Below are 17,662 nucleotides of genomic sequence, written 5' to 3' on the forward strand. Positions count from 1 at the left end.
TACCATAATCACTAGCTCTGTATGTAAGTAGCTTGAGAAACAATATAAGTTACAATTCTTTGTTTCCGCTGTATATTTTAGACAATCAAAAATAATTTCCATGTTGAAATTAAATTTGTAGCTCTTAGGGGAGAGAGTAAGTCCTCAGGTGGTTATGAGGAAATCAGAGCATTTCCTTCCATTGCTGGATATCCATTCCCACAACTACAGATACTCCTAGACCTGAGGGTCATCCCCAAAAAGGTCTAACTTTGTTCTGTCCTCAAAGAAGAAAACGTCAGTTTTCAAAATATGTTTTAATGTACGTATCATCCACATCCAAGATAGTGTAATGTTACATTTCAAAGACAAATCATCTATTTAATTACTCTTTTTCAGAAGTCAGTATTCTCTAGGAAGAATATGTTTTCTGAAATTTCAAGGAAGTTTTTAGTTAACTAAGAATTTCTTCTGGTATTCTTCAGTGTCTCAGTTTTTTTCATAATATGCTCAGTGACAAATACTTCTATGTATCACCACACTTAAGGTGGTTTAGTTGAAAAAATTTGCAACAGCTTACTGAATTCCTGGAAGAAAAGAAAACACTTTTAAAATGAGGTCAAAGCATATTGAATTTAAACATTTTTACCTGACATCAGAATTTTTTTTTTCTAGGAGCAAGAGTATCAATATCAAATTGTTCTTCTGTTATCTCCAAGGACATTTGGTTCCAGACATACACACTTGTTAAACTATTATCTTTGCTTGTTCCCTCTAGAAGAGCTTATTTTTGCAACATTTCTCAAGTCCCACCTGAGGAGAATGGCACATGAGTTTGTCTATGTGCTAAGTGCAGTATGTTACTAGCGGCTGCTTGTAGCCTTAAGTTCGAGAGAAGTTGGAGGCTTATCCATGATCAGTGAGCGGAAAAAAGAATCATGATTGATTAACTGCGTCTGCTGTGGGCCTGTGTGTGTCTGAGATGGGAAAAGGAGAGTCAGTCTGTTTTCTGTTTCAAAATATTTCCAGGTCCAACCTAAGGTGGAAAGTATGTATGCCAGCAATTAAATGTCTTCTTTCTGGGTCCAACCGATAGGGTTGCTGGCCCAGTAAAAATATTCCCTCCCATTGCTGCACTACTGTGTGTAAAGGGGCTCCCTGACTTTATTGAGATCTGTGCTTGTCAACAAGACAAAGAACTCTTCTCCCGCTCTTTGCAGGTGACTGTCACGACCCAGGGCATTTTCCTGGCTGGGAGAACTTACCATTGGGGAACCCAGTAGTGGTTTCCTCAGGAATGTGCACGCCCCTTTGGATGCCTGCAGGAGTAGTCACTTCAAAGTCATCATCTGTGCCACTGGGGGTCGGGGAGGGGCCTTCTGGGGTTCCCTGGATGGCAGGATTTACTCCTGCTTGTCCTGCAGGAAGGATTGTGTTCTGGACGTCTGGATTAGCGTGGCTGGTCGGCAGGATGGCTCCGGAGAACAAGGGGTGGAAGATGAGGCCTGTGAAGATTTGCGGGGCCACTGGCTGGAATGAGGGAAGGAAACAGAAAACAGAGTTAAAGGAATACATTTTAAAGGCCAGTCAACCAGCCTTTCTTCTTGGAGGGCAATAAGTTTGGGCAGGAATGGCAGGATGGAAAAGGTAGAGTCAGAGAAAATAATAAAGATGGGCCCTCCTCAAAGGAAATGTCTCTCTCCCTGAGCCAAGCCTGATGCTGCCTTCATTACTGGGATTCCTGGCTGGGCTGCAGTCCCCTCGGAAAGGGAAAGCCACAATTAAGCCAGTCAGGTGTATTTGGAGGTAGGATTCAGGCAGAAAATCCATAGAATTACTACAGGCTATGTCTCCGTTATTAACGTAAATCATAGTCTTTCCTGCACCCCTAATTTTTAAAAAAGTAATCTAGGAGACTAAAAATTAATGGGCAAAATTAATTCACGTAGATTAATCAATCCTCTTCTCATGGTTTGCATCCCTTTATGTGTCTTTTGATGTATTTTTCAAAGGCATTGGAATATTTGGTCATAAATATTTCTCTTAGCAATTAAGCCACTTGTGTATACCTTGGGGTTTCCCAGTGGAACACCTCTTTATTGGACTGTCAATGATTTGCACACTGGTAATGGATGCTGCTGCTGCCACACTTCTTTTTCTTTCCTCCAGGGAAAAAAATTACTGTGAGAAGTTCCGCCTAAGAAGAAATATTTTGACTTTGGCTGGTTTTGGAGAGAGTTCAGACAGGACTCAGTTCTCCTGGATCTCCCAGCTCTGTTGGTGTTCTCATGGTATAAAAGGGCCAGGAGCTCACAATTAAGATTCAGTTCAGTTTCCTTGGACATGGTTCTTGATTGTTAGTTTTTGTAAGAACCACCCAAGGAATTTGTTATAAAGGCAAGTTCCTAGGCTCCATTGTGAGAGAGATTCCGATGGACTAGGTTGAGGGCAGGACCTAGAAATCTGCATTTTAACCAGCCTCCCAAGTTGTCCTGGTTTGAGGTCCAGGACTGAAGTTTGGGAAACACCGTTGTAGATTGATGAGATATTAAAGCAAGAATTAAACGTATGCTGCATGAGAGACAACAGTAAAGTACAGAAGTTTTCAAATGGGGATCATGATATCCATAGGTTTGAAATAAAGCAGCTGGGTTGTACCCAGGATTAAAAACAAGATAAAAAGAATAGTATATATAGACTATAAACTACCTAGTGTAGTCCATATAATAAGGGTAAATAAAGTTTCATGAAACATGTGTGTGTGTGTGTGTGTGTGCATGTGTGTTGTCTATGTGTTAGCTGAATGAAAAATATAGCTGTTACTGTGGGTTTCACTAAAAAATGTTTCAAAACCACTGGCATAGTAGATAGAAAAGTGGCTTTCGATCTGTTTTTGACCTTGGAACCTAATTTGCTTAAGCTCTCTGAGCCTCAGTTTTTTTATCTATAAAGTTGGGTTAAAAATTTCCGCTTTGTAATTTGGTGAGGATTAAAGGCAATATGTAATACCTTAATCAATAAAGAAAAAAAAAAGAATCGACTAAGGTACCTGTTACATAGAATTGGCTCAAAAAACTGGTAAACATAGGTGTTAATGTGTTAATGTAGACAAAACAGCCCCATTATTTTATTTATGGACAATCTATCAAGTCTCTACCTTTTTTTACAATAGAAAAAAATTTTTAAAAAACTGTCTTCTCAGATAGTGCCTCAACTCTTAATTTCAGTGTCATGTTTAGATACCATATTAATTCTTTCTCTAAAAATGACTTACAATCCTTACATGATATTATTCTACAATGTCATTATAATTTTTCCCCGATTTGTGTTACCTCCATTACCTATAATAGTACCTCGCACCCTTGGGAATCAATAAAAATCATCTTTTTGGTGCTTGGAGACAAAGGTAACACATCTTTTGATATTTTAGAATTACAACAGCATATTGTACAATTATCCCAAACAAACTTACAAACTAATTCTTTGAATGTCTGGCAGCAATCTAAAAAGGACATGAAAGGATTTAATCCCTTCCACTGTGTAGAGGGCCCCCTGGAAAGGCACCTGAGCTTCTATATTGGCCCCTCTTGCCCTTTTGGCCAAGAGGGACCCTCTTCTCACAATCCAATTGCCCTCAGCTGTTTCCTGAGCTTTCTTTTCATGCTGAGGTTGAAGCCTCATGGTGGCTGGTACCCTGGATCTGTCTCTCGCCCAGTGGGGTGAGCTGGGCCTTCCCTGGAGAAGAAACCTGGGTTCCCCAGGATATGTGATCAGTGCTGGGGCCCCGCCAGCAGGCGAGGGGATCCCAAAGCAGGTGCTGGGCATGGAGGCCACGGGGGCATAGGCTACCAAGGAGACAGAACTGAACCTCACATCACCCTGCTTGGCCCTGGAGGATGGCTGGTTAGCCAGAGACAGGTAAGATTCCTCAGGGAAGGAACAACCTAAGACGGGCACAGTCGCAGAGGGGCCATCAGGAGAGAACTTGGGGGTCAACAGAGGTGGGGCACAGACCCTCACCCCCCCAACTTTGCAAGGGCTTGAACCCTCACCCCTTCTGAGGGAGGTCTCCTGCCCCCATGGCTGCTTCGCTTCCCATGCTCAGCTCAAATCAGGACCCAGGTAACAGACAGAGACTTGGCCGACAGCAGCTGCCCTCTCACTGCAACAAGACTTGTTTGAGTTGTCTTGTGCCCATGGTGTGGGGAAGTGGGTTTTTGATATCTAAATCCAGCTTAGCACCAGGAATGCTCAGGGCCTACTCAAGAATGCAAATAATCCTTTCCACTAATATTTACAAGGTAAAATAAGATTGTTGTTGAGTATTAAGTTAGACAGTAAAATAGTAGTCTAGTTTTCAGACTAATTTAAATTGACTAATTGAAATAAGCAAATATTCTAGAAAAATTAATTGTACTGGACAAAAAGCTGTTCCTAAAGTGTTAACTAAAAATTTTATTGGTAGTTCATCTCATGGTAAAATTGCATAACATTCAATGAACCTAAAGCAGTCATATTTTAGTGTAAAAAATTAAAAATTAAAAGTTATCAAGACTGCATTATAAAATTTCCAAAAGCCTCCTAATATTTAAATCAAAAAAGGGGGGATAGTAGAAGAATATCATGTAAAAAAATATCCTGTAAGTAAATTACATCTAGAAAATTTTTACTTCAGAAAATTAACTTTCATTGGTAATGCTAACAGCAAGACACCCATGAAAAACACACATGGTGTCAAAACAAGCCATAGGAAAATCATTTGGGCAAAAAATGAAAAAGGATCCCAAGTCAAATTTATAGAAAAGATTCCTTTATTAACTTTTGGTCGAGAATATGTTTGTATATTTTCAGAAAACAACTCCAAGACCATGTGGATTCCTGCAACAGAGAAGAATTGACAGGACTGCTCCAGCCATGAAGACGGAGGAGAAACAGTCCAGAGATGGAAGATGCTGATGACACCTTGCCATACTAGCAGTCAGCAGCTGTGCGTTGCTGCAGGTTGCCCAGGACCAAACCAGAGAGGGTCGGACCTGCATTACCACCATTTGTCCACCATCCAGAAATGAAATATCATTGCTGACATGTACACATAAGGAACTGTTTGACATTGAAATTGGGACTCAAAAGAACTGTTGGCCCAGAAAGAAACTCACTACAGACTGATTCATTTGCTTCTCAGCATAACCATTATTGCTTGTCTCATTTTCGGTTTTTATACGTTTATTTCTAGTATCACATGATCTCACTCATCTATGGGAAATAATGAACAACATAAACCGATGAACAAAAACAGACCCGGAGACAGGGAAGCATCAATCAGACTGTCAAACCTCAGTGGGAAGGTAAGGGAGGGTGGGGGTAAGGGGGAGAGATCAACCAAAGGACTTGTATGCATGCATATAAGCCTAACCAGTGGTCACAGACAACAGGGGGGTGGAGGCATGCGTGGGGAGGGGTTTGGGATGGGAATGGGGGATGAGGACAAATATGTAATACCTTAATCAATAAAGAAATTAAATGCAAAAAAAAATGACTTACAGAAAATGCATAGAAGAGCCTAGTAATGATAATATTAGTATTTTTTAGGTTAAGCCCTTTAGTTATTCATGTGCAAAGGGGATCATTCATCTATCACTATAAAACACTAAAAATATATTTTTCTACAAAAATTAAAAATTTAAGTCAAGGAAATGAAATTTTACTGCAATAAATTTATATATATATGTGTATATATATATATATATATATATAATTGCATTTCAGTAATTTACTATCCTAGATTTTAATAAATATAAAGTTAAAAATATTCATTGGTTTTCTGTGTAGAACTGAATCTGACATCAATATACAGAAAACAAAGCTAAGTCAAATTAATGGAAAAGTAACTGGATAATGAAGATAAAAGGCCCAGCTAGGCAAAGGATAACTTAATGCAAAGACCTATAAAATTTTTCAATTTATTGTAGTAGACACTGAGTTTAGGGTTTGTGGTCAAAGAGACTATTAATATGAGGACAGAAAACAGTATTGTGGTAGCACTGAAAAGAATTTTAAATATTAGTAATTAAAAAAATATTTTTACCAATTCCTCTGAGCTTAGGATAGTACCCTAAAAAATAAATAATAACAAAAATTGTTAGACAAATTTTAATATATTAATGGCAAGATATGTATAACATAACTTTAAAACTTAAATTAATTTTAAAAATTGTAAAAATAGACTTTATTTTCAACAGAATTTTAAACTGCCTTGTGACTTGCATTACAAAACTCTTGTCAGCACATGATATTGGATGGCTAACATTATTTGAGTGATGTGAGGTTTTTCGTATTTTAAATATATATTTTTTTCCATTATTAAGTAATAGATGCACATTGGAGAAGGAAACTTGGAAGGTGCTTTCTAGAAAGCAACAAGAAAAATAATATAATGTCATCTGGTAGAGTTTGATTTATTTTCTTCCAGATGTTTTCACACATTTGTTTTTTATATAATAGAAGTCATGTCATTTATACAATTTCTGTCTTACTTTTTCTTTTAATACTATACAATGACCATTTAAGCACATTACAGACATATTTTAATAAGTAGACTTTCCAATGATCACAAAATATTGGCTTTAATGTTGCACAGCTAACTTATGTTCCTTTCTTTAAGATTTAAGTTGCACCCAATATTCTTCTGTACTATAAATATTATTTTGATTAACATATTTGTAAATAAACCTTTGCTATATTTCAGATTATTTCCTTAGATGTGTTCCCAGATGTAGAATCAAGTATTGAACTAAATTTTATATTTGATTCTGCTTTTAGAAGTAAAAACTGCCATCTGATATGCTCATATTTGATCTTGATCCTTGGTAATTTGATCTCAAGAATTACCTTTCACACACACCCACACATACACACACACAAAAGGGAGAGAGAAGAGGCAATATTTGTGTCATTTTTTAGAGAAATGATATGTAATTAATAAGTAAATTTGAAGTTAAAAAATAAATCCCCCAAATCATAACTCAGATCAATCCCATTAATTTATTTTTTTCTTAACAGTGTGACTTAAAGAAATGACTGGTTGTGTCACCCGTGACATTTACTATCTCTGTGACTGTAACTGAATTACTGTATCTCCAGTTACTCATCTTCAAATTGGCAATAAAAATATTGTCTGTAAAAGGTTATTTTGAAGATGAAATGAGATAGTACATAATAAATAATAAAGTACTTACAACAGTGCCTGGCACATAGTGCTCAATAGGTGTTCTTGCTATTATCAGAGTTCATACAGTGCAAAGTAAATAGTAAACTTGGCAACTATTTGGTGAATTGAGGCAAGATTAAATATTTCACACTAAGATAATTTAAAACAAAAGCCATCATACAAAATAACTTTACCTGGGCTCCAAGTTGTGCTACAATAAGTGGTAACATCTGGAAAAAATTGTAATAAATTCAGTAAAAAACATATTCAAAGGTTGAGTTCTGATGGATGATATCAATATCAAGACTTTCTTAAAAAACACATTTGTTCAACAAGTATTTGTTACTTATGTATCATCTATAATCATAGATATAGACTCATAGAGCTGGATGGGAATCAGAATTCATCCAATCTGTAAAAAAGAGGATTAGACCCAGGGAGCTTTTGAAACCAGTACAAGGCAGCACATTTAGAAGGTAGAAGGTAGTAAACTGGATGATCAAAAAATCAGTTTGGCCTTAATCTACCTCCAAACTGAAAATTATCCCAAGAAATAATGATATAAAGCGTGATAAAAAAGCATGTGTTTATTTTTTATGGCATTTAAGAAGATACATGAAAACACAGTGAATATTTTCAAATACAATGAATTCTTGAAGCATTTATGGTTAGTCTCATGATGGTTGCCTGGGAGTTCCGCTGTTAAAATAGAGCACTGGAAGGAAATGATGGATGACATTGTTCAATAATCCCTGGCACTGACAGAGCTCTTAGAACTAAGAAATATTTTGAAAGGTCACTGGTAACTATGTAAATGTCCTGAATTTATAGTCAAACAGATTTGGATGACTATGTTGGTGTACTCTGGTACTTTAAGAACTAACCTAGAGTTTGTCAAAGAGAACTAGGGCTTTAGGACTTATTTTTATTTCTATAAAGATTCACACAGTGTCAGGAAAGTAATCACAATGGAAATTTTAATAGCAACCAACCCAAAAGATTTGGAAGTCTCATGAAATAGACTCTTAACTTTATTATTTCCCAGCACAGTAATAGCCATAGTAACAAAAGGTAAAAAAGTACATACTTTTAAGAAAAGCCTTCCTCTTCATTAGATCTCTGGCTACTGACCAAAAATCAACTAATCTCAGGGTAGCAATGGGGAAGGAGGTTGGGGGGGAAGGGACACGAGATTTGGGAGAAAACATAATTGAATTTTTTTTAAAAAAGATGAGTTGGAAGGAACAAAAAGATACTAATAGGAAACTAGAGATGTCTAAGTAAGAAAAAGATAGAAATAGGAAAATAGAGATGTCTAAGTAAAAACATATGCAAATAGGAAACTAGAGATGTCTAAGTAATTACAGATAATTTAATATTTCACCAACATAAAAATAAATTTTTCATTAGTGTTTGCTAGAGAAATTATTTGAAATAATAATAGTTAATACTTGGTGAGTATATACTGTGCGGTAAGAAGTATTCTAAGTGTTTAATGTATGATTACTCATTTAACCTTTATAAAAGCTCTAGAGGTAGGTTGTATTTTACTCCCATTTTAAATTATGAGGAGAGTGAGCCACAGTGGTTAAGTAACTTGGCCAACATCATCTATAATAATAAAATCATAATATGCTAATTAGACCTGACGTCCAGATGAAGCAGGTTGTGAGGGAAGCCCGGGCTCTGGGTGCCAGAGGGAAGCCGATGCTGGCAGCCAGGGGAAGGAAGGCCTACTCTTGCACGAATTTCATGCATCGGGCCTCTAGTGCAGGCATTAAGTGGAGAGCTGGGATTGATGTTGTGTGAATCTAGAGTTCACTCCACCATGTTGGCCTTGCTTTGAAAAATGGGAGCTTTGGACAGGTGCCCAAGTTTCTGGCAGAGGACCCTGGAAAGGCAGGGTCAGAAGGACTGGGGCTGCACAGGAGCAGGGCAGGTATGGGGACCCTCGGTGGTGATATAGCCTAGAGAGTGTGAAGAACCTCCCCTGAGAAAGGGGATTGATTTATGTTATTGCATGTTGGGGAATGTGTATTGTTAAATCCTCTCTACTGAACCTTTAGTAACATCTACAGTGACCACTAATGCATTTGACTGGAGTGAATGTGAAGATGTGCTAAGTCTGACTTCAAGGTTAGAGCAGGGCAGTAATTGAAACTGAAGTGGGGCAGTTGGCATAAGGACCGTGCCAGGATCACGCATTAAGGAGATGTTCATTTTATATGCCCATTTCTCTAGTCTTTTCCAGAGAATAGCTTTTATTATTGAAGTATAAATAAGCAGCAAATAGTTGAGTGAAGGCTCTAAGATATCTGTAGGAAATAAGTACAAGTATACATTTCAATATTAAAAATAAATGTAAAAGTTATGTTACAGAATTTCACAAACATGAATTAATGAAGCAGCTTAGAGTGTCTTGTGTTGTTATTTTGGACAAAGGTATAAAAATGTATTAGTCACATATGATGTAAAATTTAAATTGAACAGCTTAAAATTATTTTGTCAATTAAACTCAGCTTTGATTATAATTACTAGTTAATACAAACTTACTCTTATTAAAACCTGGAGGTATCCATAGTAGTAAAAAGATGGTTGGGATATATTGATCCATTATTGTATTCATGCTTCATAATTTAGGAATGTGTATTAAAAGTATTATATTTTTATGTTTTTTCACCTACAAATTCTTTTCCTAAGAACTAGTCCTAAGAAGATAATCATGATATGGTCAAAGACATAGTTACAAGGATGTTCACTGTAGCATAATTTATAGAAGCAAAATTAAAAAAAAAAAAACACCACCAAACTTTTGCAATACAACAAAAAAACTAATCAATCATTAAAAACAATGTTGTAAGTGAATATTTCAAAACACAAAGACTATTCAATATTTATTTAGTAAAAATATCAAATGATAGAACATTAGATATTATAAGAACATATTTTTTAAAAATATGTGCTAAGTCTGACTTCAAGGTTAGAGCAGGGCAATTTTCTTAAAATACGTGCTTAACACATCATAGGAAAAAAAAAAAAAAAAAAGAAGGACATATCCTAGAATGCTGACAGTGTTTAATCCTGAACATTAGGATTATGTTGTGGCCCCCTCCCCATCACTGAATTTTATGAGTTTTATTTTTGCTCATCTATATTTTCTAAGTTCTCTATAATTACTATATATGACGCATGTAATAAACAATAAAGCTTCTACAAAAAATTAGACCATTGTGTGGGGCTAAGATAACCTGGTAGGGAGAATAAGTTATTAATAATGACTTAGTCCAGTCATAAAGGGATCATTATATTTTTCTCTAGAGCCTAATAATCTATTTAAAGAAGTTTCAAAAAGGTAGATATTTGGGCTTTGTCCATAGTTAAAATTCAAACACATCCCTAAGTGTTTGATGTCCTAAATATGTCCTTTATATCTTAACCAGAGGTCCGATGCACAAATTTGTACATGGGTGGGGTCCCTTGGGGTGGCCTGTGGGGATTGGGCCCCAGCTTGCACCTCCAGCCTTGCAGCCCTGCAGCCCTGCCTGGCACCCCACCCTGGCCTGGCGCCACCTCCTCACCTGCTCCACCATCCTGTCTGTGGGGCGATTGATTGGGGCCGGGTCTCCGCCAGGCTCCCTCAGTGCCTGGGAGCCAAGCGGCAGTCTTGCTCCCCACCGCTGCCACTGGTTGCCATCTGTGGGGCAATGGCGGGGCAATTTGGCTCCTGCTAGCACCCGCCTTGGCCTGGCACTGCCTGCTCACCTGCTCTACCATCCCACAGCAGTCCCACTCTCATCAGGGCCCATTGGGGTGGCAGCACTTCCACTGGCCAGCTCCGCATCACTGAAGCCTGCCCTGTTCTGCGCCGCCCCCTGGTGGTCAGTGCACGTCATAGTGAGCAGTTGAGCTCCTGATTTCCCGGTAGAACTCCCAGTCCAACAACCACCCAAGGGGGCAATTTGCATATTAGGCTTTTATTATATAGGATTATTATATAGGATGTGAGAGGGTTTTCCATGAAAGCAAATGTTGGTAGGAAGTAGGTAAGAATTAGAAAGTACTTGGGGACTTTCGAGCAGGCCTGACAAAAAGGTACAAAAAGGAGATTAGAATTTAAATTTTATTCACTTCTTAATTTTAATTTTGGATGATTCTGGCCTCCCAGAAGGTCTTCAGTAGAAAACACAACTTGTTAGAGAAGAATCCTGCTACTTCTCATTTCCCTCTTTATACTTCTGACTTCTCAATCTTCCCAACCCTTCACATTTTTCTATTACCCATTACAAATGTATTCTGGAGAGGTTATGAGGCAGAATGCTCAGTTTGCCAGGTGTGTTCTCATGGATTTTCAGCACGACTCAAATTGTCAAAGACTGTTCCATGTTCTGTAGAACATCCCTCTACAAATTACCTGGGGGAAATGTTTAAGAACCTTGAAAAAATTATTTCCTCCCCTGTAGGCTTCCACCTAAGAGAAGACGCTCCCCAATTTTTAACTGAAGTCCCATTTTTGAACTTACTTGGGGTTGCAGCTGCTGTTGAACATTTAATGCCCCCAGGGTCAGTGGGAGGGTATGGGCAGCAGGTGGCATTCTTGCAGGAGGAGGATTTAGCTGTAAAGCAAAGAACGTTGTCATTGTATTGTTTCAGTTTGACATTCAGGAAACTAACATGTATTTACTAAATGTAAAATATGTTTACATGGAGAATTTACTATGCAAATTATACTATATTGCATTTAGAATTAGATATAGAGGTGAAGTTCCAAAACTTGTTTAGTCTACCAATACAACCATAGGTTGACTAACTTTTTCCATATTAAAATTTTCTTTGGCATTTAACCATTCTTTTTGAGAACAACTCAGGTAATTTCAACCTGGATTTCCCTTTTTGGCTCTAATAGCAATGATTCCTGGAATTTTCCGGATGGTTTTCTTATGAAGAAATGATTCTTCATAGGTATCCCCATGAAAATTTCTAGAGTCAGAATAAAGTATCAAGTCTGCATAGGATCTATTACTACCAGTATATGTAAATCTGATTACTAGATAAAAATTCACTTTAATCAGCAAAGGAACTTAAACTATATGTAGTTTAAATAACTATACAGATATTTTATGAAAAATGAAAATCTTTCTATCCCTCCTGGTTTTCTCTAGTTGTTGGGGTGAAGCTAACAGTTATAGCATTTGAGTGGTGGGTGCATGTTGTGGGGAGAAGACAGGAAGGCCTGCTGAAGAAATGGGAAGAGGAATTTGAAGAAGAGGTAAAAAGAACTAAAGGAGTAAAGACTTGAGAATTGTAATTCCTTTAGTGTCCCTTTTGCTAAGAAAAAATGTTCCTGACGTGTTGACTAGAATTCAGCTCTCTGACTTTTCTGTCTTTTCTCTTTCAATTGATCAACAATGAATATGTGTGTATGTGTACATTTGTGGATACACACATAGATACACACACTCAACATTAGGTATTATATTTATTACCAATGGCTATTAAATGATATAAAAAGGTACTTACCAGTTGCAGGTCTGACCCCATGGTGAGCATCTGTGTCAATGGTATTAGACTTAAAGAAGGGAAGACCTGCAGGGCATTGAAATTGATGTATGAGAGAGAGGTTGTCTGTTTTCACTAACCTGCCAGTGGTGGACATCCTTAAGTAACTTATACTCCCATTAGGGATGGATTTGCCATGAAGGTGAAGCTTTACTAGTATTGTCCCCTACCATGGCCCTGGGAGGCACCTGAGCAGTTTACCTAGTTTATGGTATTTATCATCTTTAAAAATGTGTGTTTCTTATTTCTCACCTCATTATGAATTATTCACTTTGGTACTTAATGTTACATGTCTAATTTTGTATTCTTTTTCTTAAAGAGTATCCCTAAATTATGTAAGTTTCAGGTTTCCTAAGGAGAGAGATAGGTTTATGACCATAGATTAAAAAAAGGACCTTAGACTCTGGTGTTATCTGTTGTTTCACAAAGTCTAGATGAAGGCAAGGTGGGGACCTTTAGAACAGAGGGAGGGCTGGAGTGGGAGGAAGGGTAGGAGCCAAAAGACAATGGAGTTTTCAAAAGTATTTAAATATGCTTTGAAGAAAAAGACTTTATAGCGATGTATTAGCTCATCAACAACAACAGAACTGGAGGAAATCTGCAGTTATTTTTATAGGTTATCTCTATTAAGATTACCTCCTGGGTGGGGGGGGGGCAATGGTAAGATATGTACACATATAATACCTTAATAAAAATTGGAAAAAAAAAAAAAAGATTACCTCCCTGTTAGCTCTGGCAAATACCATGTGACATGTCACAGTATCACAAGGCATAGATGGCCAAACTTTGTCAACAGCCGAAGCTATTGCTTTTCAAATTTTACTAGATTTGGTTACTAAAACAAATTATTGTTCAGACAAAAGGAAAAAAGAATGAGGATGCTTTGTTTTCCTGACTCAAAATTAAAAAAAAAAAAGTGTATTTGTCCTTGTTTCACTTTTCTCCAAAAAGGAAACCCTCTCTCGCTCGTTCAGTCATGAGACTCTGTGTAAATCTTGATTTAAACCCACGAGTGTTACCACGTTTCCTTCTCTGGCTGCAATGCTCCTATTGGAGGGCTCACCTGATCTGGCTGCTGTTGGTTTAGTAGGGTTGTCTGATCTGGAACCAGCTGCGTTGGAGGAAGTCCCAAAGCAGGTTTGAGCTGCATCTGTGATAAATATTTTCGCGGCAGTGATGTGTTTGAGATTTTGTATCCATTCATTTACAGGATGTAACTAGTTGTCCCCAATGCAAAAATGTCTGTCTTTAGGCTCTGTGTGTTTTGGAGCAGTTTTAATTTCCTGGGACATGTCGTGCACAGCAGGAGATAGAACCGTAGAGTGGAAAAATGCCAGCGCAGGTGTGTGGTGGGAAACAGCGTGGGGCAAGGCACATGCATTTCCGGTGGTAGTTCCTAGGTGCCCATTTCTTTTCTGTGACTGTCTTTTTCTGTTCTGAGGGCATGAAACACATAGTCTGCCCCTTAGCTCTGTTCACGTCTGCTTTTTCCTAAGGCTTGAATGCACTCTGCCGCGATTCCTAATGCATGTTAACAAAGCTTTCTGCTTTTGCCTCTGCCTGGCAAGTCACTTTCTGTAATGGAAGGGAACATCCTTTTCTGGCCCAGAGTATTTTCCTAGTGTATTTGAGAATCACTGAATTTAAGGGGTGAATATGTGCTTGCAATCCATATGATGTATAGCGTGTCCCAAAAATGTATACAAACACTTTTCAAAATTGTACTATCAGCTGTTCAAGTGTGTATACATTTTCTGGGATACCCTATGTTTGTATGGTTTTCTTTAAAGATAAAGAAACCGAGGCCCAGACAAGCAAAGTGACCTGCCCAAGGTGACACGGTGAGTGGCAGAGCCAGTACAGGATCCCCTAAGTGTTCTTGGTCCTTGAAGAAATGAATCCTTCCCTTAGCTTCTCTCCCCACTCCCTCTGCATTCAGGCGGAAACTCCCTGGTCAGGTCAACCCCTCTGTCACCCTTGCTTCTGGCTGCATCTCGGAGGGCCATGTGGTGTAGCCTTTCACCATGTGCCCTTGGCCACTTGGATATACCTTGGAGCTGCCACTACTTTTTGGTTTCACTTTGGCCATTTCCCCTCAGTTTTAAGAGGAAAGATTGGAATGATCTATTCTTAGAGGTCCCTAGAAGCTTTTAGATATGTGGGTACAAATTCTGCAGATTTCTTTTCATCCCTTACAGTCTACTGTCAGCATGGCAGCCAGAGTGGTCCTTTGAAAACAACAGTCTGGTCCTTTCACTCCTCTGCTCAGCTCCTTCATTGGCTTCTTTTCTCACTCAGAATAAAAGCCAGAGATCCTACAGGGGCCTGCCAGCCCCTCATGCCCTGGGCCCCAGTGCCTCTCTGACTTTCCATTTCATTTAATTTCCCTCGTTTACTCTACTGCTGCTGTTGGCTATTTGCTATCTCTGTGACAGGTAAGGCCCACTCCTGGCCCAGAGCCTCACCTCCACCCATCCCCTCTGTCTGGAATGCTCTTTCCCTGGACATTGGCTCACTCCCTCACCTGCTTCAAGTCTTTGCTTGAGTTTACTTTCTTATTGAGGCCCACTCTCCTGAAAATGCAATCTGCCCCATCTCCAATTCCCAAACTTGAGCCATTGAAAACAAGTGCTAGGTTGTTTTAAGTGTGCACATTTGCAAATTGACTCATTTTTATGCATTTATGATCCTATCTAATGAAAGAGTAATATGCAAATTGACCATCACTCCAACACATAAGATGGCTGCTCCCATATGGTCAAAGATGGCTGCCCCCATGTGGACACAAGATGGCCACCACAAGATGGCCAGCAGGGGAGGGCAGTTTGGAGGGACCAGGCCTACAGGGAAGGGCAGTTAGGGGCAAACAGGCTGGCAGGGGGGTGGTTAGGGGGTGATCAGGCTGGCAGGCAGAATCAGTTAGGGGCAATCAGGAAGGCAGGCAGGTGAGCAGTTGGGAGCCAGCAGTCCTGGATTGTGAGAGGGATGTCTGACTGCCCGTTTAGGCCTGATCCTACCGGCAGGATCAGGCCTAAATGGGCAGTCAGACATCCCTCAAGGGGTCCCAGATTGGAGAGGGTGCAGGCTGGGCTGAGGGACACGCTCCCCCTCCCTGTGCGTGAATTTCGTGCACCGGGCCTCTAGTAATTCAGTAAACTCACAAATAATTTTAAAAATCTCATCCAAGTGTCCTGATTTTTTGGTTGACAAATGCCACTGCTATACCTAATAGATATCTTAGTGTCACCTCCTGCATCCCCTGCACCACTAACTGTAGCTGCTCTCATTTTATTGGCTGTTAGCAACCTGCATTGACCTGCATGCTACTCCTTAGTTTACCTTGAATGATAGCTGTGCTTCTGGAAAGTTTTATTTCTCTTGAGTTTTTACACAATATATGGTAATTTAAAATATAGTAGAGACAACCTATTTAGGAGAACCTATTGGTAAATTTATTTGGTGAAGTGGGAAATCTGTGGTTTACAAAAAAATTAACTTCCTAATTTACCTTGTATAGAAATTGAATTTTTGCAGATAAACTCTTTCAAGAAGGATATATGTATCATTTGGAAAGAAATAAGGAGGTTATTTATTCATGTCTGTCCTATCCCTTTCCTACAAGATTACCCTCTTCTTCTCCCTCATAGGACTAATCATAGTTACAACTTATTATTTTATAGTTTTTTAAAAAAATTATTTATTAGCATCGATTGTGTAGTGAACAACATGAAGGATCATGCCCTTTCTCCCCCTCACCACTGTTTTTTTCAGCAACTAGCACAGTATCTGGTTTATAGAGAGTTTCCAATATATATTTGTTGATTGTATGGATGACTACTGAAGTGTCAAGTGAGCTCAAAGCTCCCTTAAAATGGTTTCTTTCTGTTTTGCTATTTCATAGCAAATATATTGTAATTATTTTCTTAATGTCTACACAGAAGCATCTCAAATAGTCAAAGGGAAATCCACTTAGAGGCCCAAACCACCCATCTCTATGTCTGTAAAATATTGAAGGACAATTGGAGTATGTGTTCAAATGCAAGTGCTCACTTTCTTAAAAAAAACCCCACACCTGTTATGTGTAAATACATTTTGTGATGAAATGTTCTAAGTCAAAAGTCACAATTTTTTTTTAATATTCCCTTGCAATTGCATGATTTGGTAGTCTTTTTGGAGTTTAGATAATCTAGATGTTTTGTGCTTTCCACTGGAAAAATCAGAAAATCCAGTTTATCTCTTTAATCATGAGAAAATAGTCGCCAACAAAAATATTAAATTCTTTTTAGAAACTAAAATAATTATTCATTTTGACTAGCTATAATCTAAGGCATTCTTTTTTTTCTCTTAATTTCTACCCTATTGCTCTGCCAAATTAATAGAAGTTCTACTATAATGAACTTTAAAAATGTTAAGTATATTGAAATTTGCACTAACACTTTATTAGTTTACCATCTTTCACCTTGGAGAATAAAACTCAGAAACTATGGGAATGGGTCACAAAACAGAGGGTAGGAAGAGAAATAGTTATGTAATTAAGATGCTGCTAAGGTGGGCTGTACATAAAATAAACATATTGCACTTACTGGTAATGACTGAGTTGATCCCAGAAGATAAAGCAGTAGAATCACAGTCTTCATGCTTCAAATTGCTACCTATAACAACAAAATAGTGTTACTCTTTCACTCCATTTTTTTTTCCCTTTGAGAAAAGATGATACTTAAAAGAAAAAAAACCAGAATGCTCTGATTTGAAACATGGTCAATTAATGTTACCTTTCTCTCCACTAGGCAAAATGTACAGGTGAAAAAAATCTTCAAAGTCCAGTTGATTTCTTCACTTCCTGGGGTGAAATATTTTATCATTTGATGTGTTGTGAGTTTGCAGAAGGAATTTAAACTGAACTCCAGGAGGTTGGCAACT

The 17,662-nt window shown here is 38.2% G+C and overlaps 1 protein-coding gene across 1 annotated transcript; it reads right to left on the bottom strand.

Annotated features, from left to right (window-relative positions):
* Positions 1–555: 555 nt before the first annotated feature.
* Positions 556–17,379, bottom strand: AMTN (amelotin; the record flags this gene model as incomplete). Its single annotated transcript, XM_080655691.1, has 8 exons — positions 556–566; positions 1,245–1,509; positions 6,065–6,091; positions 7,381–7,416; positions 11,707–11,799; positions 12,704–12,769; positions 13,806–13,892; positions 17,326–17,379. 8 exons carry the CDS (start codon positions 17,377–17,379, stop codon positions 556–558), a joined length of 639 nt encoding a protein of 212 aa, XP_080511817.1.
* Between the last annotated feature and the right edge of the window lie 283 nt (positions 17,380–17,662).

Source organism: Plecotus auritus (genome assembly GCF_963455305.1).
Source record: "Plecotus auritus genome assembly, chromosome: 1".
NCBI lineage: Eukaryota > Metazoa > Chordata > Mammalia > Chiroptera > Vespertilionidae > Plecotus > Plecotus auritus.